The sequence below is a fragment of the Mus caroli genome, chromosome 9 (genome assembly GCF_900094665.2).
Source record: "Mus caroli chromosome 9, CAROLI_EIJ_v1.1, whole genome shotgun sequence".
NCBI classification, from domain to species: Eukaryota; Metazoa; Chordata; class Mammalia; order Rodentia; family Muridae; genus Mus; species Mus caroli.
In genome coordinates this window covers 114,633,780-114,656,570 of record NC_034578.1, presented here as the reverse complement: position 1 = coordinate 114,656,570, position 22,791 = coordinate 114,633,780, and the positions used below count along the sequence as shown (strand labels likewise).

Sequence of the window (22,791 nt, the reverse complement as noted above, 5' to 3'; positions counted from 1 at the left end):
GGTATGGCTTTGTGGGAGATTCTAAGCTTCTTAGCATCTTGTCCCCACCTGCTCTGGCTAACTTTCTGATCATACGTAATCTTTCCTAACAGAAGTAGCCAACATCGTGACAGCTGCTGTAGGTACTGCTGTTTCTTTGAGAGCACAGAGCTTTGGAGCTTGAGTTGAGAGGACTGTATAGCTTGGAACTGCTGCAAGCTTGCTTTCAAGACAGTAAATGAAGAAATGAGCTGTGTCATGCGCACAGAGTAGGGCCAGGTACTCAAATGTGGCCATGCCATGAGCAAGGGGTGAGGTCAGGGCAAGAGTAAGGTGGACCTCTGCTTGTAACAGATTGGAGTGTCCCAGGCTAGCTCCTTAGCTTAACTTCCTCCTTTGGGTCAGGTCATCTGTCCCATGTTTGTTTTTAAAGTAGACTTCAATTTTTAAGATAGTTGGGTAGTTTCACAGCAAAATCAAGTAGAATGTGTTCCCTATACTTAAACAGCCTATTTCTGCCTCCAACATTCCATGTGAATTATATTTTTAATGTAAACTATATCTGTGCCCCTAAAATACTCTGTTCTGTCTGTCCTGTCCATTTCTTTCCACACTGACCCTTGGCAACCAATGTTTTTGTTGGTTGTGGATTGTTTTCATTTTCATGTCACTAACATGGGGTTGAGCCTAGGACCTCATGCTGGACAAGCACTATTCCTTTGAGCATCCTTACAGGATGCACTGGTCTATGTGTAGTTAGGACCAATTACACAGTATGTAGTCTCTTCAGATTGGCTTCTTTCATATCTTTTCACAACAGCTGGAGGTTTTTGTTCATTTTCTGTTTTTTTCTAGCACCGAATTCCAGTGTCTGTACCACAGCTCACCATATCCATCCACTGAAGGACATGTTTTGTATTTCCAAGTTTGGACAGTTAAAAACAAAGCTCCTGAAATCTTTGTGCAGGGTTTTGTGTGGACATATGGTGTCAACTCATTTGACAAATGCCGGTGAACATAATTGCTGGCTTTTAAGGTAAGAGTGTGTTTAGTTTTATAAGTAAATTGTTAAGCCACTGTTTAAAATAGCTGTACTGTTTGACATCCCTGTTGCTCCACACTCCTGACTGCTTGTGGCGATAATCTTTTTTGTTGTTGTTTTTTTGTTTTTTGATTTTCAAGACAGGGTTTCTCTGTATAGCCCTGGCTGTACTGGAACTCCCTCGGTAGACCAGGCTGGCCTCAAACTCAGAAATCCACCTGCCTCTGCCTCCCAAGTGCTGGGATTAAAGGCATGCGCCACCACTGCCCAGCCTGCGATATCATATTTTGAATGTAGCTGTTCTATTAGGTATGTAGTAGTTTCCTGTCTTAATTTGCAGTTTCCTAATGATTATGCTATTGAACATATTCATGTATGCCAACTTGCCTTCTGTGTGTTCCAGAGACATGGCTATTCAAACTTTGTTATTTTGAAGTAAGCTCAGACTTACAGAAATATTTGCAAGTAATACCAAAGATTCAGCTTTCTCTGCCTTGTGGCTTCTCTGAATGCAAATCTCTCTCTTAACTACACACCTATCTAGATTAGGACATTGGCTTTGATAGGACCCTGTGAGCTAATGTACAGACTGAGAAAGTTTCAGTTACTGCAGTATTGTGCTTTTTCTGGACTCTGTCTTTCCTTGATCTCTGGCCTGGCTCTGCTGGATCTTTTGTCTCTTTTGACCTTAACACTTTCATCAAGCAGTGGCTGGTGACTTGGCAGATTCTCTCTCTCAGGGTGAGAGCATTTATGTAAATAGTTGATCAGCTTTTATGTCCTGACAATCAGTTGCATTTCTTACTGAGTTCCAGCTTAGGATGATGACCCACTTCTCTAACCCTAGCCCTTGGGCTGCAGTGAGGCAGGGGAGTCGAGAGGTCCCACGGCTACCCTGGAGGCAGGCCAAGATCTGGCCTTGAAACAGAGATTTTTTTTGGGGGGGGGTGTGGGGGATAACAATCTTTTCTAGTCTGTGGCTTAAAAATCTCATCCTAACAGTGTCTTTCAGAGAGTACAAGTATTTTATGTCCAATGAAGGCCAAGTCATCAATTATTTTATAGGTTGTTATTGATATTCAATTTAAAAAGCCACTTGCATGCCCAAAATTGTCCTAGTTTAACTCAGTATCATCTTCTGGAATGTAACATTTTGTATTTTATATTTAGTTTTACAGTCCATATTATTAAGTTTTTATATATTGTTTCCGTTTTTCTGTATGCACTGCCTTGCCCACATCATTAGGTAGGGCTTTCTGCACTTCTGCTGGTCTAGGTGCTGCCTGGTTCATGACTGTTTTCTTATTTAAACACTGCTAAGTTTAATCTCTAAAGCTTTAGGAAGCTGAGGACAACTTCACTGTTACCTCAACACATGATCTGTCTCTTTCTATAGACAGAGGATTGCTGGTGATTTTACTGACACTAAATAGAGAATATATTTATTCCATGTAAAAGTGTCCTGGTGGTTACAAAACAGTCATTACCTTTCTGGATTTTACAGTAATGGGAAATAAACTAGGATATATATTCTCATTCTCTCTCCCTCTCCCTTTCCCTCTCCTTTCCCTCTCCTCCCCCCTTCCTCTCCCTCCTCCCCAGAATGAGAGAGACAGAGAGAGACAGAGAGAGACAGAGAGAGACAGAGAGAGAGAGCATTCACACGTGCATGAGTGCACACACGAACATCACATCATGTCTAGAGGACAGTGTTGCAGAGGCAGTTATCTCCTACCTTTCTGTGGGTTCTGGGGATTGAACTCAGGTTGACAGGCCTGCATGCTGAGTTTTTATTTTTTGAGGTAGTGTTAGGATTTCTATTGCTGTACCATGACCAAAAAGCAAGTTGTGGAAGAAAGAGGGCTGGACCCTCCTCCATTGATCACTAATTGAGAAAATGCCTTACAGCTGGATCTCCTGGAGGCATTTTCTCAACTGAGGCTCATTCTTCTCTGATTAGTCTAGCTTGTGTTAAGTTGACAAACCCAGCCAATACGGATAGTAAAATCTCACTCTGTAGCCTAGGCTGGCCTGGAGCTCACTGTTTATCCCTGATTGGACTCCAGCTCTCAGCGATCCTGCCTCAACCTCCTAAGGGTGCTGTGGCTGAGGTGTGAGACACCATTCTTGGCTTGTCCTACCTACCCATTTGCACCATTCTCCTTAAGAAGTATAAGAATCTTCAGAGACCACCCTTCTCCTTAGGTAGGTGACTGAGTGAGAAAGAGACTTGGGATGAATCAGTGGCCCAGCAAGCTTCCCACCTCTTCAGTCATTCAGGATAAGAATACTCCAACTAGGTGTGGGGGAGTGATGGAGTACAGCTGGGGCAAGGGCTGGTGAGGGAGCCTGAAAGTGCTCTTTTTACATACCGTGTTTGGCTTTGTCACTGTCCTGAGCTGGCCAGCTAGGGGCCAGGGCCACCTACCTAACTCTTAGAATGGTTCAGAATTCAGAACATGAAAGTCCCTCTTCCTGTGAATATATAAACAGGTTTGTGTACTGCACATGCAGGCACGTATGCTTCTGTGCATGTGTAGAGGTAATGGTAGGGGGGAACTTTGTCCTGTGTTGTTGTTATCATTGATTGCTTTGGGTGATTGGGATACACCCAGAGAGCCTGTATTATTTGTCTTTAATGTAGTAAAACAGGTTTCTAGATTACTAGAAATCTACTAGCTTACTAGAAAACTGGTTTCTTCCTTGGTTAGAAGTGGAAATAAAACACACACACACACACACACACCTACCTTTCTTGTATTCACTCTGTGTTCTTGATTTGTCTTTGGTAGTAAAAAGAAAGGAGGGTATGTTTTATCTTTTGTGTGTCTCCTGGCCTGCTTGCTGCTCTGGGATTGGCTACTATTACATACTACCAGAAGAAAATAAGGTCTGCAGTAGAATATCAAGGTTCTAGGCAAGAGCTGGGTCTTGGCAGAGTTGGTGCAGGCAGGTTTTTCCTTTGAGGATTTTATGTTTGTATATCTTAGTCACACCCACCTTCTTCCTCCTTACCAGTTTGCCTTAGCACATCTCCCCAACATCATGTCTTCACTTTCTTGTTGTAGAATTTTAAGGTTTTATTTGTTATGAAAGATTATGTTATGTATATGAATGTTTTGCCTGCGTGTATGTGTTCTGTGTATCATGCATGCCTGATGCCCATGGAGGTTGGAGAGGACATTGGATGCTCTGCAACTGGAGTTACAGAGAGTAGTGAGCTGCCATGTTGGTGCTGGGAACCAAATCTAGGTTCTCTGCAAGAACAGGAAGTGCTCTTAACCACTGAGCCATCTTTCCAACCCATTGTTTAGAAAAAAGCAAATAACCCACTGACTACACTTAGTAGACATATGAGTGCATGTGTGCATGGGTGTAGGTTCATCTAAGAAGCGCGGTCAACCCGTCAGTGGCCCCTCCTTCAGAGAAGGGTAGCTCTTTCTGTGCAGCAAACATCAGCTGCTGATAGTGCCTCAGTTTAGGGTTTAGGGAGGGAAGGGAGCAGCACAGCAGAGCTCCTTTCTCACGCTCGTTACTTAATAGATATTGATCAACTTTTATTGTCCCTTCTTCCCTAGGCCCCTAGGACTCTGGTAAACACTCTTACCTCCTGTGAGGTAAAGATTTTAAAGGTCTCCTAAGGTATTTGGCTTTCTATGCTTGCCTGTGTTCAGTTACTAAAATCTGCAGTTTTAAAGTATGCAGTCACAAAAGAACAGAGTTCCATTGTTTTGTTTGTTTGTTTGTTTGTTTGTTTGAATGGTGAGTAATATTCTGTTGTACTTATGTGCCATATTTCCTTTATGGACACTTTGGTTGTTTCTCTTAAATGTTGGCATTTTTAGCTGGCTTAATCTTATACAGGTCATGTGTAGATAACTACAGCTGATGTGTGCAACAGTCATGTCATGTGCAGAGGTCAACATTCCACAGTACTCCACACCAAACTTACAAACAGGCTTACACACATTCTGCCCTCTCTTCTGTGATGGCCAGGGAGCCTTGTGGAGAGGCAGAGAGAGATCTTCCCTCTGGTTGAGCATACACATTCACTTAGTCTCAACAGTTTGAACAGTTAAGTCTCAGAGTTAACAACTACCCTCTGCAACAAGCTGCTTAAACCAAGACTGAGAGCAGCACAAATTAGGAATAGAAAACATGAGTGTGGAAAAGACAGTTTTCCAGTACAGATATTTAACAAAATGACACCCATCAATTCTTTCCTAGGGCATGAGACTTTAGTAGCCATCGGTTCTGATCATGTTTACAGTCACAAGCGTAAATTCTGTTCTGTGGAACAGATCTCAGAACCCTATGAGTGCAGTTGGTTAGACCTACGGCAGTTTTGCCACACTTGCCCCAGTAGGCACATAACTGTGTTGCATTGTGCAATGTGAGGTCGAATGCTTGGTGAAACCAGTGATTAGGGAGCTTTTGCTGGGTACCTGTTATCTATTCCTCACATCTTGTGAGATTTCGTCTCTGGAAGAGAAGCTCATGTCCCTCCAAAAGTTGCCAACACTCTCAGAATCAAGTTTTCAGTGATGGGAAAGCAATAGAGGTGACTGTGAGTTGTTGAAGATGTTATAGTTGGAAGTCAGTGAGGAAGACAGTTTCATCTTTTGAAGACTTTGGCCTACCTGGAAAGATGTTCTTCTTGTGATGCCTGTATCTGTCACAGTCAATACAACATTCTCACGTAAGTGTGGTTTGGGGGTTTTTGCTGTTGTTGTTTCGATATTCTTTCTTGTCAGACTACGGAGGTAAGGTATAAACTGATAGGTGTAGCTGCCTAAAGCTGGGTTAAACATTAATGTAGCTGTCACCAGGGCCCAGAGCAGCAAGCCTGTGTGGTGTTCCTAGACTCAGGAGTGAGAAGAAGACATGGCTCAATTTGCACAGGTCATGGCTGAAGTGGGCGACTTTGGTCGCTTTCAGGTGGGGGTGACCATCCTGATGGGCATTCCCAATTTCCTGTCTGCATTCTTCATATTTGGCCAGGTCTTCATGGTCCTTGACGAGGCTCACCACTGTTCAGTGTCCTGGGTTAAGAACCACACTTTCAACCTAAGTGCCGCTGAGCAGCTGGCTATAAGCATCCCCAACGACATGGCAGGCAGACCTGAGTCCTGCCTCATGTTCCGGCCACCTCCTGACAGTGCCAGCCTGGAAGACATCCTGAGCCACCGCTTCAATGAGACCCAGGCCTGTGACTCAGGCTGGGACTATCCTGAGAACCGGCCTCAGTCCCTAAAGAATGAGGTAGGATGGTCTGCTATCTGTGTGCCCACTTGTGTGGTGTGTCAGGTCCTCTGTCTGACCCTGTGCCTTTGATACTTGCTGCTCTGTATCTTGTGTTTATGCCTGTTTTCTCCTTTGCCAGTCATCCTGGTCCACTCCCCCATTGGGCATCATAGGCCAGGAGACAACCTGTGCCCAGCCTGGGGCTCTGAATGCCACTGTAACTTTCTCTGTGTGCTCTGCTGCCTGAGTGGCTGTTGTCTTTGGATGGTCTCTTGTCTGTATCTCTCAGCGTGTCCCTTATTTGCCCAGCTGCCTGCCTCTGTTCTTCTCCCTCTTCCCTGATATGCCTGATGCCCTCCCTTTCTGTCCTACTTCCTGTCTCCTTCCATGTCTCTTTGCCTGCCTTACCGCTTGCCCAGAGTGGGTGCAACTTCTTCCCAGGTATATGCCTCTGTGCCTGCCTCTGGCTAGCAGTTGACATCCTGTCAGTCAGAAATCAATGATTGTCTCACGTGTTCCCTTTAAATTTTAAACATTCTATGCTCAATGAATTCCCTATGGTGCTGAAAATTGCCTTGATACACAATGTAGGAACCATGGGAATTTGATGATAAAGTTGGCCCTGGATGTTAGACCCAGTCTTACATACCTTGCTTTCCTTTCAGTTTGACCTTGTGTGTGATCGGAAGAACCTGAAGAGGACCTCTCAGTCGGTGTTCATGGCTGGACTCCTTGTTGGAGCCCTGGTCTTTGGGCCTGTCTGTGACTGGTATGTGCTGCTGGTCTGGCGTGCCTTTAGGCTTCTGGTGCTGGCTCAGTTATCCCCTCCCCACTCCCCAGAGCTATACCAGTAGCCATCAAGATAAGTTCTATTGCCTACCTACCAGGGAAAACCCTATCTCCCCACTCTGACAGAGGGCCAGAATAGGCTTGCCTGGGGCTCTTTTGATTCACTCCTGGGCCAGCCTCTTCACTTCAAATCCTGTCCCCCTGTTACCTCAGGATTGGCCGAAGAGCCAGCCTTCTACTGCAGCTGCTTCTGTCAGGTACCATAGGTGTGGCCACAGCCTTTGTGCCCAGCTTTGAGCTCTACATGGTTCTGTGCTTCTTCTCAGCTGTTGCTGTTGCAGGATCCATAATGAGCACCATGATTCTGGGTGAGTATCTGAGCCCTGGAGCCACTTGGACAGACAGTCTGAAACTTGTGCTCTTGAGAGCCCCTGAATGGCCTGTGGGGTTAGTTTCAGACATTTCTACCTAAAGATGTCATAGCAGAGCTTTCTATGCTGTGAATGAGGCACAGTGCTGCAGACTGGCCTCAGCCAGCCCCCTCAATCCTAGGGAGAATTCAGGGTCCTGGTACAGGTGGGCAGGAGTCTCAGAAGAACTCTAAAGATGAGTGGAAATACAACAATTACTAAAAAATAATAATAATGATGCCAATAATAATAGCAAGCAAGATTAAATATTGAACCCGATCCAAGTGATTCAATGCCCTTAGGTTATTTTTTAAATCTCCGGATAATTCATCAATGTTCCAAGTATCCAAAAGGCTTTTGTTAATATCTGAAATTTCTGCCTTTAACTGTTCCATGTCATGTGAAATATCAGTATCTCTCCACACTCCCTGAAAATGCGCCTTAGTCATTTCCCAATCAGTGGTAGCATTATAAGTTAATGGGGTGACACAAATATATTGAAATGAAGCATGACATTTAGTAGCTAACCTTACCTTAATATTTGCCATATCCTGTCCCAGTGTGAAAACTACTTCTAAAGCGTTAACCTTTGCCTCCAGGTGCTTATCTATAATATGTAGTTCTGACAGAGCAATGGAAATATTCCTATGCATCTCATTAACAAAATGAGCAGCATGTAGCTGCTGAACTCAAGCTGTGGTAGATAATGCAAAAGAAGTTGAAATTGCAATTAAGACAGTAATCCCTAAAATCAGAGCTGCAACAAATCTCTTAGGTCCAATAAGCTCATTTAACCTTTTCAAAGTTTGCATTCCCGAATTCTCAAGCCAAGGATCATTTCCTAAGTCTACAGGCAGTAAAACATAAGCAGGTCTCTTTAACAAAATCATAACAGCAGATCCCTTATCTAAATTAGGATCTACACAATTAGTTAATTGACAAGAATTACAGTGAATGTGAAAATACTTGTAAGATTGGTGATCTTAACTCTTATCAAAATTACCCAATAGCACAGCATATGGGTAAGGAACACAAGCTTTTACCACTATAGGGGAGTTGGCCTGAGCTTTGGGTTTCTTTAAAAAAAAAATCAAATTAGCAGCAGCAGCAAATTCTAAACAAATCTGGTTGAAGAGCAGTAGTATTCTTGCTCTTTCTCTGTACCAGGTCCCTCTGCCTCACGAGTCAGCTTCTTTAGTGGTCCCCAGGTCTACACCAGGTTGGCTCTCATTGTGCAGTCTGTGGTGGAGATAGGGAGATTCTCTTCATTTTGCTTGCACATGTCTGCTCTCCTTGCTTCCTCCTTCTCTGTGCATCCAATACAGCTTTCCTGTCACCATTGTCAGGGCACTCAGCAACTCACAGGTCAGCCTGTCACACTAATCATTCTGGAAGCTAGCATGCCCCTGCAGCATTCTGTGGAAAATACACAAACATGCTGTCTTCCCCATATTAAGTACCTGAACAGGATTATGTCATGTGCCAGTAAGTGGATCCTTTCACGTCACCTAGGCATAAATATGCCTGGATGCAGAATACTATAAGGGACTCACTCAGAAAGGAGTTCTTTGGCATCCAAATTTCAGCGTCATAGTAAGATGTTAAAAACCTTACTTGGAGATGAAGAAAGATGATTACATTAATGTTCTTTTTTGCCAAAGAATTGCTGTGGGCACATTGAGTAACAACTAGAATGAGCAGCTAAATATTTGATTACCACTGATTACAATTGATACCAGTTGATCACAGATGTTTCCTCTACTTTATGTAAAGCCTTTTGTTCTTTACCAGTGAATTTGAATCTCACTTGATAGCGTCTAACAAGGGCTTAAGTCCTCTGGTGGTGAGTTTAAGGTGAGGTCTTAGTCAATTAACATCTCCTGGAAGCTTTTGAAAATAATTTGTAATAAGCAAATCATCTTTTTTTTCTTAAATTTTCTGTACCACAGTTTTTCTAGGATAACTAAGACCCTAAATATTAAAAAAGATATTGTATCTGAATCTTTTTTGGGGCAACAGCTACTCCCCAAAACTTTAAAGCTCATTGTGTGAGAGCAAGGATTTGAAGTAAACTTCTCTTCAGAGGCATTAGCTAATGAATTACTTAAGAAACAGTATACAGTGAAAGATTCAAAGTCTTAGCTTCTTGTATTGAAGCAGAGACAATAAAAATTTTTTCTTACATAATGTAAGGAAGGCTATATTAGCCATACTTAAAGGGAAAATTTTCCAGTGATCAAGCTCACTAGCAGCAAACCCTTTACAATTATCAGGATGCAAAGGAAAAAAACAAACTTTCAAATCTATACTAATTTTAATGGAGTAGGCAAGCCAGCTTGTAATGCCATTATAAGTTCTACAGCCTGATTGACCTTCTATAAATCTTGAGTTTAAACTTTATTTTGAACAACACCTGGATAGATCTGTATTGTTTTAGTTTAAAAAAAAATTCTCTGGAAGGCAGGGAGAGGTGAGGTCCCAAGAACTTCTCTAGGCACAGTTTGCAAAACGAAAACTCACACAAGCGTCAATGTGGCTGCTCTGAGCTTTACATTAACTCAAATGTAAATATTTTTTTTAATCTGAGCATACTGCCTGAGTCCTGACCCAAAGATTATACCTCCTGTAGTGAGGACAGATTCCAGGGGAACAATTCGACTGTCTATCAATGCCTCTAATTTTGGACAGTCTTTCTTAAGACAACTTAAACTTAAAACATTCCTTATAACTTTAGTGCTGTGAAAGCATTGCTTGTACTGTAGTCTCCTGCAGGCAGCAACCATAGCCAAACTGATTGTATGAAGGTCTAATTTCTGTACAAAGACAAACTTATCTAGATAACTCTCTGCTTTTACTTTATATGGCTGGATGGCCAAAGTGAGCTGTATTAGCGCTCTCATGAGATGATTACTCTTGTAATAATCTTAATTAACAATATATGGGTGAGTAAAAACTCTCTTTTTTTTTTTTTTTTTGGTTTTTCGAGACAGGGTTTTTCTGTATAGCCCTGGCTGTCCTGGAACTCACTTTGTAGACCAGGCTGGCCTCAAACTCAGAAATCTGCCTGCCTCTGCCTCCCAAGTGCTGGGATTAAAGGCGTGTGCCACCACCAGCCGGCCCTGAGTAAAATCTCTTAAATTTGCGATCAAAGTGCAAACTGCAATAGAACATTGGCAATTTTAACCATAATTTTTAAGTTTCTTTTGCAACGTTAGAATATATATACATAAATATATATATATATATAAACATTTTTGGTAAGCAAAACCCAATTTTAAACAATTTATTATCTTTAAAATCAGTACCAGAAACATCACTATCACGTTACGAAGTTTGGCTGCCAATTCACATATATGAGTGCATGACAGTGTACATTTTAATGCTTTATTAAAGAGATACTGTTTTGAATCTTATCTCTTATAAGTCTAGTTTCTAGGATAAGAATTACATAAGGCCGGGTGTGGTGGCACACGCCTTTAAGACATGCAGAGCATATTTATACCTTTAAGACCAGCCAAAAACCAAATGAAGCGGCTACACAAATCTTATAAATTCAGACCAATTAAAGAATTTTACTTTTTCTAGCTATAATTTCAAGATAAAAAGCACTTTGTCATTTGCTGAACCCAATAATCACAATTGCTGAAAATCTTTTAGAAAAAAAAACAACTATCAGCTTATTTGCCTTAGAACTAAGACGTTGCATACTCCTTTTTAAAAACAGTTTTTCAGCAGGGCCTCTCCTGCTGTGCTTGATTCTTGGCTAAGGTGCCGGGCAACTTTTAGCATTCACTGTGCAAACTGAGACTGAATTAAGAGATGAATAGTCAGCAGATAAAATTTTAACCATTTTTTTCTTTTATTCTTTTCAACATGAAACATAGAACAACAGTCATTCATACAGCTAAATAAAAACATACATGAATTGGCACATGGACAGATTGGTGCACCAAGGACAGGCAATACAAAGAGGGTAGAGAACTTGATGTAACCAAAACTAAGGATGTCTCCTGTAGGGGCCAGAGAGGAAGCAGGACGTCTCCCGATTTCCCTCTGTCCCTGGGAGAGCTCCAAAATCCACTTTCCGTTTTCTTTTCCTTTTCTTTCTATGCCTCCTTATAAGAGGCAGCTTGTCAAACCAGGATTAAAACCAAGAATTCCCTAACAGCGTCTGGCAAGCATCCAAAGCTTCCAATTTATTTAATCTAAGGGCAATTCTCTGAGAAAACACACAATCTCTATATACCAAATGTCCAAAATAACCCAAAGGTCTACCATGCTGAATCTTTTCTGAAGCCAGCATCAGCCCACACTTAGTCAAACATTTTACAGCCATCTGCCAAACCTGTTCTGCCTGCTCCTTCAATTTCTGTAACGAACAAAAACACCATCCACAAAATGAATTATATATGTTTTGAGGATATGATTTTCTTACTTCTAATAAAGCCTTATCTACAAATGTTTGGCAGAATGTAGGAGTGTTGAGTTGTAAGTAAGGTAATAGTAAGAATTGAGCTATTCTTTGACTTTTATGAAGTCTCTTTTAATGCTTTAACCATAACTTTTAATTTCACCTTAAGTATCAGAATCCACAACTTGAAGTTTTTTTTAATAACTAGGGCTGTGTCCTATAATGAGGCCCTCAGTTCCTGAATGGGGCTAAGAGGGTGCCCCTTATCTAGTTTTTTGTTTTACCTGCTTCTTTAGTGAGCAGAGTCCCATCTTTATGGGACTTAGATTTACATTGATTCATCCAAGGTTCTCTTCACCACAGCATGGGCAGAGACCTGGAGGAAGGCCCTTCCTGTTTCCTGAGGGATTTTTACAGTCCTTCCTCAGGTGTCTCAGTTTCCCACAACTGAAACATGTAGCTTCATTCCCCTGAGAATGCTTTTCATTCTCACCAGTGTTCTTAACATTGGCGCTGAGTTTTCTGTCCCTTCATTGCTACAGCATAGGCCTTTTGCACTACAGCTGGTGAGGCATCTAAACATGCTTTAATGTCAGACTGCCCCATGGTAAAACTTACTCGTCATCCTCAAACTGATGATTCTTTATCAGTCGGTCTGCAGCACCCAGATGAGATCCTATCCTTGCCTGAGAAAAAAGAAGAAAAAAAAAAAAGAAAAAGAAGAAAAAGAGATAAAGTCTTACCTGTCTGGGCTCATTGTTCGGGCACCATCTGCCATGCACTGGCCTCAGTCTGCCTCCCTCATTCTGAGGGAGAATTCAGGGTCCCGGTACAGGTGGGCAGGAGTCGGTGAAAAGGTGACAAACAGACTCGGACACAGAGAGTGCTGTATCTGAATGTAATTTCTCAAAGCTAGCATCAGACTTATAAGCGACTTTTACACAAAACAGAGGAATGCATACAAAAAGCTAACAGGAACCAATTGGGATAAAAATCAGTGTTAACAACTGGGATCAAAAGCAGCCCCACCTAAGGTCAGCTTAATCTTAGAAGCCAGGGGCAAGGGCTTCATGCGCTTACCATACTTCCAATTCTAGTCTATTGTATAGTCCACTTTCCCCCTAGGCCATTGTAAATTCCTGTGTTCAGGAGTGACTCAGCTATCTAGTGCTCTAAGTATTTACTCTAGTTCCTTCTTAGACCACAACCTTCCTTCTTCCTAGGTCATTGTAAATCCCTGTGTGTGGGAGTGACTCCGATATTGTTCTAAGTATACTATGTAGACTAGCCCTGAGATTACTAGCTATATTCTAGTAAATTGTAATGCCTGATTTCTTTCACTGTCTCTCTTACAATACTAGAGGTAATTCTGAATGTTACTGAATAGGTAACATTCTTACTGTATTCCAAGACCAAGGTCGTCTCAAGGACTGCCTAGGACATTGTAACATTGGTGGAAGCTAATCTAATTTAGCTATATGTCAAAATCAATCCTTAGAGGTTCAGTGCTTGCCATGATGCTATCTGGTTATTAACAGAGAGTGAGGAGATTCAGTCCAGACTCAACATTTGTTTTCACAGTTTCAGAGTGGGTGGGGCCATCCCGGAGAACACAAGCCATGGTCCTGGCCCAGAGTCACGCTGCCCTTGGGCAGATGGTGTTAGCAGGACTGGCCTATGGTGTCCGCAACTGGAGACTCTTTCAGATAATAGGCACTGCACCCGTCTTCCTGCTCTTCTTCTATTTCTGGTGAGGAGACTCTTGCCAGTGACAGGCCACTGTGTCAGGACACAGGGCCCAGGGGAGGGAGCCCTTGGAGCTGGGATGGGAGGGTCAGTGTGCACTGGAATTCTGGGCGGCTGCACAGAGNTCAAGACCCCAGCATCACGGCCATGTGTGGTTGACAGGGTTCTGCCAGAATCTCCACGGTGGCTCCTGTCCCAAGGAAGGACAGAAGAAGCCAAACAACTGGTCCAGAAGGCAGCCTTGGTGAACGGCCGGCCACTTTCCCCAGAGCTCCTGAACCAGGTACCTGTGAGCAGGTGAAGGCACACCCCAACTCAAGCCAATCTCCATGCCTGAGTCCTGGCCCCTCACTCTGCCCTTCTTGTAGCTGGTCCCTGAGAAGACAGGCCCCTCAGGGAACGCCTTGGACCTTTTCAGACACCCTCACCTCAGGAAGGTGACTTTGATTCTCATAGCTGTCTGGTAAGTGTCCAGGACCTTGTCCCTCTGTTAGGACAGACCCAGAAGGCACTTGTGTTCTTCTGCCGTGTGTCACTGGAGGGGTGGACACAGGCTCTAACTGTGACGGTTTCTCCTCAGGTGAGCCCATGTCTCCTGGTCTGAACGCATTAAGCCAGGCTGTTCCTTTGGGTGTGACTTGATGTACACCTAGAGTGACAAGGATGCTTGGGTGCTTTGTAGGTTTGTGGACAGTCTGGTGTACTACAGCCTCAGCTTCCAAGTGGGGGACTTTGGCCTGGATATCTATGTGACACAGCTGATATTTGGAGCAGTGGAAATGCCTGCCCGCTTTCTCAGTGTCCTCATGATGGAGAAGCTGGGTCGCAAGTGGAGCCAGCTGTGTACTCTAACTCTGGCAGGCATCATGTACATCATCATGATCTTCATCCCAGGAGGTACCAGGCTGTTTTCCAACCTCTTCCTCCCTGCCATGGCTAGAGCTATTGCCCTACCCTCTTCAGGACTAAGAGTTTCCCGGGCTGTGGGTATAGATGGTGAGGCACTTGAGTAGACACGGAAGTGTTGAGGCTTAGGTGATGGGTGTCCTTCTCTGTGTGTGTCTGTCCTGCTCGTCCTCCAGATCTTCCCACGGTGGTCACTGTGCTGGCTGTGGTGGGGAAGTTTGCCTCGTCTGCGGCCTTCACCATTTCCTATGTGTACACTGCTGAGCTCCTCCCCACCATCATCAGGTAAGAGCTGCTGGCTGACTTTTGGTCCTTTGCTCTGGGGATCTAATTCACTCAGTAAGTCTGCCCCTCTCTTATCAGCCCACAGCCAGCCAGTGAGCTGCCTACAGGGCCTAGGAAGTCTAGTGCCATTCACCAAGGTGTCGCTTGTGGTCATAGGCAGGCCCTGGCCATGTCAGAGCTTGAATGTGGGACAGAAGTAAGAGCTGAGAGGAGAGGAAGGAGTGCTCCCAGGAGAGGAAGGAGTGCTCCCAGGGGAGGTGCAATCCAAAGGGGAAAGGGAGTTTGAGTCTCTTGAGTGACAGGGGTAAGACAGAGGGGGCTGGCTGGTCCTGTAAGCTCTACCCTGTCTAGACCAAAGGTGGCTGAGACCTGGGCCCTCACAGCTGTGGACAGAGTGTAGCCTCCATTAGTGGGCGGAGCCTCAGCTTGTGCTCTTTCCCCAGGCAAACAGGCATGGGGTTGGTGAGCATCTTCTCCAGGGTCGGGGGCATCATCACACCCCTTGTGATGCTGTTGGAACAGTACCACCAGGCGATTCCCATGGTCATCTTTGGCAGCCTCCCCATTGGAGCAGGCCTACTGTGTGCTCTGCTTCCTGAGACCCGGGGCCAGACCCTGAAGGACACCCTCCAGGACCTGGAGCACGGGGCCCCCCATGGTGAGCACAGACTTGCTGGCCTCTCCCTAGGTCTAGGCCTCCCGGTCATTATTAGTTCATTATTAGTTACTCATTGCTCACTGGGCAACACGGTGTCACCTTGTTGCCACAGATATTTTAGTTCATTTTCCTGCTTTAGCTGATAAGAGCATTCATTAATCATGGGACTGCATCACGTGTAGCCACTGACTGCTCTTTTCCCTCTTGCAGGTCCTCAATGACACAGTTCCCCGAAAAAGAAATGGAGGCTAAAGGAAGAACTCAGCATTGGTGGTGCTCCTTGTTCTGACTGTGGTTGTTGAGGAGCCGTCCAGATCTAGCAACTGATTACACAGTGGATATCAGTGGCCCTGATTTGAAGGGGGACAACTCCAGCTTGTGGTTGGACAGGACCAACCTCCTTGCTCACCTCTGTTTCTGACTTACTTCTCAGGACTATGTTTGCATTAGTATCCTGGGTGTGTCTTGGTCCTGTCTTCTTTGATTGTGTCTAGGGGTAGGTATGTCATGGTGAACAGAATCACAGAGGAAGGTGTATGTGCATGCAAGATACCAAAACCTAAGCTTGAACATGGGGAAGACCTAGCGACAGTCTCCTCCTCAGTCAGACCTCTTACAGGTCCCACCAGTTTTCACATTGCCACACCAGGGCACAAAGTCCACAGTGCAAAACCTTGGAGAACACTGTGCCACTATTTCCCGAGCACACAGATTCTTTCAGCATCTCCCCCTTCACACTTAGTCGCCTTCTCTGAGGAGTCAGCAATAGTATACGTGTTCGCTGGGCATCCAGTCATGGATATTTCGTGCTGTTCTCTTTTGAGGTCATAGACAAACAAGCTCTTTACCAACCAGGCTTTCATGCTGTGTGTTCCTCTAATGAAAGGCAAATGTGCAAAAATTGAGAGTGCATTTCAAGGCTGAAACCATTGCCTTCTCTGGGCGATGTGATCGGGTGTTTGTGTTCCTTCCTTGGCAGTGATTGTCATTCCTGGGAAGGACTTAGAGGGATCCTTTGCAGACACAGTATTATTCCAAGATTTGCCTGTGGCTTTGGTTTCTGTTCTGTCACACAGCTGCATTCCCAGACCTGCCTTTGGGGTCTTTGTAGACATTGTCTCTTCCATTTCTTAGGGGTTATCTATGTCTAGGAGAAATTGTTCCATTCTGTAATGCTTAATTTTCATTGTCACCCTGACCGGATGGGAATCACTAAAGGAGGAGCATCTCTGGGTGGTGTCTGTCAAGGTGGTGTCAGAAGTTTAACTGTGAAGGGGAGACTGTCCCTGAACATGGGCAGTATCCAATTGGCTAAGGTCCTGAACTAACTAAATAAAACCATGAAGGGAACTGAGACCAGAGTTGTACTGTCTACTTCCTGTCACGTGACAGCACTGATTAAACTGTGCCCTCACACTGTAGAGCTGGGTTGGTTCTTCTTCCTTCAGCTGATTTGATATGTTGTCACAACAGAAAAAAGGACCATAGAGAACTGGTACAGAAGTTTTGAGCTTTCTGTGATAGATCTGATCATCAATTCTTAGGCCTTTGGGGAAAGGGTTGCAAAGAGAAGTATGTAAACTTGTAACTTTGAGCCATGGATCCCTAAAACACTCTAAGCAGGGCTTGGTGGGCCATTCTACCGGGAGCTTGTAAGACCAGAATGCTCAGAGGAATACAGGCCGTCTCATGCAACTTAGGAGGTTTCAGAGGCAAACAAGGACTCTACTGGGAATTGAGCTGGAAGCCTTTGATATATATTTTGGCAAAGAATTAAGCTGCATTCTAACCTGCAAGAAATTAAGTGAAGCCAGATTCAAAACAGTAAGGTTGTTTTGTTTTGTTTTGTTTCTTCCAGAGACTCTAGACAGTATACTCTTCAGGGTGTGCTCTGGCTATTGCTTATATACTCAGACTGACAGTGTGAGAGAGCAGAAAGATAAGACAGGAAGCAAGTGAACCTTGATGGGAATGCAGTGTGAGCAACTTGACGTTGCAGATAAAGAAAGTGCAGACCAAGCACCATATTAGTTGTTAGAGGAATTAGCACCATCAGAAGAAAGCTTCTCTCTTCACTGAGATAGTAGAAAGGCTTCCCTTAAGGATCAGCACCCACCTATGAAAGACTAGAATTTGTGACAATAGTTCATTCATTCAAAGGAAGAGCCTAAATCAGGAGTGGTTCTGAAATAGTTCCTTCATTCCAAAACTAAAGAAATGTTGCTCCCAGAGGCCACTGCAAACTGCAGCTGTCATCCAAGGGGACCAGGCAACATGTCAAACTGGCAACAGGACTTCACAGCATCATATGCATCAGTGATCCTCAACCTTTCTAATGCTGTGACCCTTTAATACAGTTCCTCATGCTGTGTGACACCTCCCAACCATACAGTTACTTTGTTCCTACTTTGTAACTGTAATTTTGCTACTGTTATGAATTGTAAAAATCTGAGATGCAGGATATCAGGCAAAGATGTCCTCATTGGTACTTAATCGAAGATCATGCCAGATACATAGGCCTGTATTGTGAATCATTTCCACCGTGTATGACATGGCCACTTCTACGTTGAAATCAGAGCAGCTCTGATTCCCAGTGTGAGACCATCACAAGATAGGCTGCATTAACATTGGGGGAGGGTCATCCGACCCTGACCTGAAATTACAGCTTCCTCGTGCCTCATTCTTCCATGCTAATTTTCTATGTGGTCTTAGCAGGTGCTAGAGTATACAGAAGAGTGAAGGGTCACACCTGCGGAGACTTGGTTTATACAGTTTTTAGGTTATCACTCAACTAGGGTTGGACTTTTCAGTATGCAAATGTTGAAGATTATCCACACCTTTGTAAGTAACCCCTTATACATACTTGGTCAGTAAGCCCTGTGAACTCTAAGTTTACCAAGGAGGATTTGGGTAGATCATTTCTCTGTTCTGAGCATGGTGGGTCTGTGGTGTGAATAGACGTTTACTCAATCTCCCTAGGGAAGTAATGCCATAGTGTGTTCTTGTCTCTGTCTTGATGAGCATAACAGAGGTCTTTATAAGGAATGATATGGCTAGCAAGTGGTAGGTAAACTACATCTGTCCTCAGGAGGGTGCTATTGAACAGGGAGTAGCCCATCCTGGGGGCCAGGGGAACATCGAGCCTACTGCTCAGCACTGTGTCACAGTTGCAGCTGGTACACGATTTAGGTCACACAGGGTGTGGTGGTTGAATATGCTTGGGGCATGTAGTGGCTATATTAGGAGGTGTGACCTTCTTGGAGTACGTGTGGCCTTTTTGGGAATGTGTTGGGCTGTCGGGGTGGGCTCCGAGACCCTCCTCCTAGCTGCCTAGAAGGCAGTCTTCTTCTGGCTGCCTTTGGATCAAGATGTAGAACTCTTGGTTCTTCCAGTACTATGCCTGCCTGGATGCTGCCATGCTTCCTGCTTTGAAATGGACTGAACCTCTGAACCTGTAAGCCAGTCCCAATTAAATCTTGTCCTTTATACGAGTTGCCTTGGTGCTGGAGAGGTGGCTCAGCAGTTAAGAGCACTGACTTCTCTTCCAGAGGTCCTGAGTTCAATCCCTAGCAACCCATCTAATGGGATCTAGTGCCCTCTTCTGGTGTGTCTGAAGATAGTGACAGTGTGCTCACACACATACATACATACATACATACATACATACATACATACATACATACATATGTAAATCTTTTTTAAAAAGTTGCCTTGGTCATGGTATCTTTTCACAGCAATAGAAGCCCAAACTAAGACATGGAGATAGGAGTTCTGCAATCCAGATCATAGATTTACTCTTTTATAGCAGACATTTTCACCTAGTGTGTTGGTTTGAATGAGAATGGCCCCCAGAGGCTCATATACTCAAATCATTAGACACTAGGAAATGGAACTGTTTGAGAAGGATTAGGAGTGTGTGGCCTTGTTGGAGGAAGTGTGTTACTAGGCTTTAAGTTTTTAAAAGTCCATGCCAGGCCCATGTCTCTGTCTCTGTCTCTCTCTATATATATCTCTATCTCGTGTGTGTGTGTGTGTGTGTGTGTGTACATGCACATGCCTGTCTGCATTCCTGCCTGCCTGTAGATTAGTATGTAAGCACTCAGCCATGCCTGGGTGTCTGCCACCATGCTTCCTGTCATGATAATAGACTAATTTTCTGAAATTGTGAGCAAGCCCACAATTAATATTTCTTTTATAGAAAATATTGCCTTGGTTATGGTGTGCCTGAAAGAATGTAGTGGGGAAACCCCCACTCAATTCCCGATTTGGCGTGCACTCAAGAATCACGAACAGAACAAAACGCCTTGATGTAAAAACATGAGGTAGTTTAATGGCGGAGCTCCATGTCGAAACGTGTCTCACGCAGGAGACAGTGGTTTCGACCACGAGGCTTGGAAGCTAGGGGTTTTTATAGAAAAGGGCCGTGGGGCTGGGGGAGGAATTGGTTTGGTTTCACATGATTGGTTCATTTAAACATCAGCAGGGAAGAATGGGCGCGGTTTCACATGATTGGTCCATTTAAACATTAGCAGACTGTACATGCAGACAACATTTAACTTAGGTCAGAAGGGTGGGAGCTAGGGAGGCGCTGGGCCAGTCCCGCATGTCATTTGCTTTATCTCTCTTTATCTTTATAGCCAAGCAGCCTCGGGAATGTCTTAACCACAGGCCTGCCCGGGCATGTCCTGGCCTGTTCTGCTATGTTCTCAGCTCCAGGTTTCAAAGCTCACAAACAACTCTTTGGGCTATTTGACACACATTACACGAATCACAGGTCTCAAGTTTTATTTTCTTTCAGTGCCTTCACAGCAATAGTAAGATAGCTAGGGATTGGCTTCTCGGCCAATGCAATAAATGCATTTGAGCTGAATTTTAAGTAAAAGGCAGGTTTATTTGGGTGAGTTGGCCAGTCTCACTTCAGGAGGTCAGCCAAGTCCCACTCCTGGGCTGGGGTGGGGGAGGGAGTGGTGATGTGATGGCGAGGAACAGAGTGAATGAGGCTCTGTAATGTGCTCTCGGGTCTGGTGGTCCCTTTGGAATCTCGAGCTAGGAGCTGGCTTTGTCCAAAGTTTTGAGAGGTCTTTTGTAAACTGGTCAGAAAAGAAAAGCAGGGACCTCTTGGCCCATGTCATCTTGGCCTTTGTCCCAAAACCTCCGGCCTAACAGCTAGCATGCACGAGGATCTGGGTATTATTTCTAGCAATATAAACACATACAGCAATGGATGATTGTGATGGTTTGTATATCCTTGGACCAGGGAGTGGCACCATCTGAAGGTGTGGCCTTGTTGGAATAGGTGTGACCTGGTTGGAATGGGTGTGTCACTGTGGGTGTGGGCATAAGATCCTCACCCTAGTTGCCTGGAAGTCAGTCTTCCACTAGCAGCCTTTGGATGAAGACATAGAACTCTCAGCTCCTCCTGTGCCATGCCTGCCTGGATGCTGCCATGCTCCCACCTTGATGATAATGAACTGAACCTCTGAACCTGTAAGCCAGCCCCAATTAAATGTTGCTTTTTATAAGACTTGCCTTGGTCATGGTGTCTGTTCACAGCAGTAAAACCCTGACTAAGACAATGATTTTTTTTTTTTTTTTTAGCTCACTTTACACTGATCCTCTCAGATTCTAATCTTGGATTCCCTGACTAGAGATTAAAAGCTAGAGGATCTGGAAATCCAACCCTCTATGAGATTATCACAACCCTGTTGTGCTGTGGGTCTTGTGATTTTCAAGTATCAAAGCAAGAGCAAAATAAAATCCCATAGCTTTTCTACATATCAGTAGGAAGCATGCTAAGAAGACAGGAAATCAAAGAAACACACCCATGCTTTCACATGCTCAGCCAAGAAAGACTACTACAATGCAAAGTTTAAATCCCTAAAGAAAGAAATTTAGAAGACACTAGAAGATGGAAAGATACCTGATGCTTACGGATCTGCAGGATTAAAATATTTTGAAAAAATGCATATATTTTTGAAATCAATTGATAATTCAATGTCATTTTCATAGAATTTAAAAAGCCTAAAATTCATATGGAAGCACAAACGACCCTGAGTAGCTAATGCATTTGTAAGCAGAAAGAGCAAGGCTGGAAGTGTCACATGTAAGCTGATGTGAAAGAGAACCCAGAGATAAACCCATGTAGCCAAAGCCACATGATTCTGGACTTCAGTGCCCAAAAGCTGCATTAGAGGAAAGACAGTCTCTTCAACCAATGGTGCTTGGAAAACAATAAACAAATCCTCTGTATGAAAACTGAAAGTGGATAAAAGACCCAAGCTGTAGAACTCTAGAAGATAGAACTCTAGGCAAGGAATTTCCAAAACTGACTCCATCAGTATAAGAAATGATTGCAAGTTTTGACAAATGGGATCATTTGACCTTAAAAAAGCTGTGCAACAAAGGAAATAATCTGCAGAACAGACAGCCTACAGAATGGGAAGTCTGTGCTGTGTGTGCTTTGAACAGGTAATGGTTGCTCACAATATGTAAAGGACTAAGAAACAACCTCTCTTCCCCAAGAGTAATGAGTGGGCAAACAAGACATTTCTCAAAAGAAAAATAAAGATGATTAATAATTACATGTAGTGAAAAAATACAACATAAAAACAAACTTCTAGGCTGTGGAGAGCCGTGCTGCGAGCAATCGCTGTGGAGAGCCATGTGCGTGCCATGAGCAATATAAGATTATAAGATGGTGCTGGCCTCCACTGTGACTAACTAGTAAACAAGCCTGTGCGCAAGTGCGAGAGTGAACTCACTCCTAGTCACTGCCCATTCTCGGGGTGTAATAGTGGGGTGATGGGCAAGCAACAAATCAGGAGCTGTCATGCCACATCAGGTGCTGAAATGTCATGGCTGAGCGCTATATAAGGGACTCCATTTTCTGGGGTCGGAGTCTTCCTGAGAAGTAAGCAATAAAGCTTTGCCGCAGAAGATTCCGGTTGTCCCGAAAACCTGGGGACTTTATACCATCACACCTGCGCAAGGGAGATCCCTCGTTCGCGGGGCAGAACCAGAACTGCGGGACATTACAGCTCTGCAAGGTAAGTATAGTCTTGAAATTTCTCTAGAGTTAGAGGCCCTTTTGATTGTTTGCACAGCGATTGCACTTTCCCTTTCGGTTTCGTTTTGCTTCCACCACTGGAACTGCTGACTGGTTCCCAGTCACAGTCAGGCCTGGACAGCGACCAATTTCAGTCTCGGACAGCACCTAGACATCGCCTGGACAGCGACTAGTTTCAGTCGCGGTCAGGACTGGACAGCGGCAGTATGGGAATTTCTCACTCTGTAGTAGTGGCGTTAAGGTCGGTCCTGAAGC

At 44.1% G+C, this 22,791-nt stretch overlaps 1 protein-coding gene across 1 annotated transcript; it reads left to right on the top strand.

Annotated features, from left to right (window-relative positions):
- The first annotated feature begins 5,905 nt into the window (after positions 1 to 5,905).
- On the top strand, positions 5,906 to 15,764 carry Slc22a13 (solute carrier family 22 member 13). Its single transcript, XM_021173249.2, has 10 exons — positions 5,906 to 6,283; positions 6,931 to 7,034; positions 7,268 to 7,422; positions 13,457 to 13,625; positions 13,784 to 13,904; positions 13,990 to 14,084; positions 14,304 to 14,518; positions 14,704 to 14,812; positions 15,256 to 15,470; positions 15,681 to 15,764. The coding sequence occupies exons 1-10, from the start codon at positions 5,906 to 5,908 to the stop codon at positions 15,689 to 15,691; spliced, it is 1,572 nt and encodes a 523-aa protein (XP_021028908.1). The 3' UTR covers positions 15,692 to 15,764.
- The last annotated feature ends 7,027 nt before the right edge of the window (positions 15,765 to 22,791 follow it).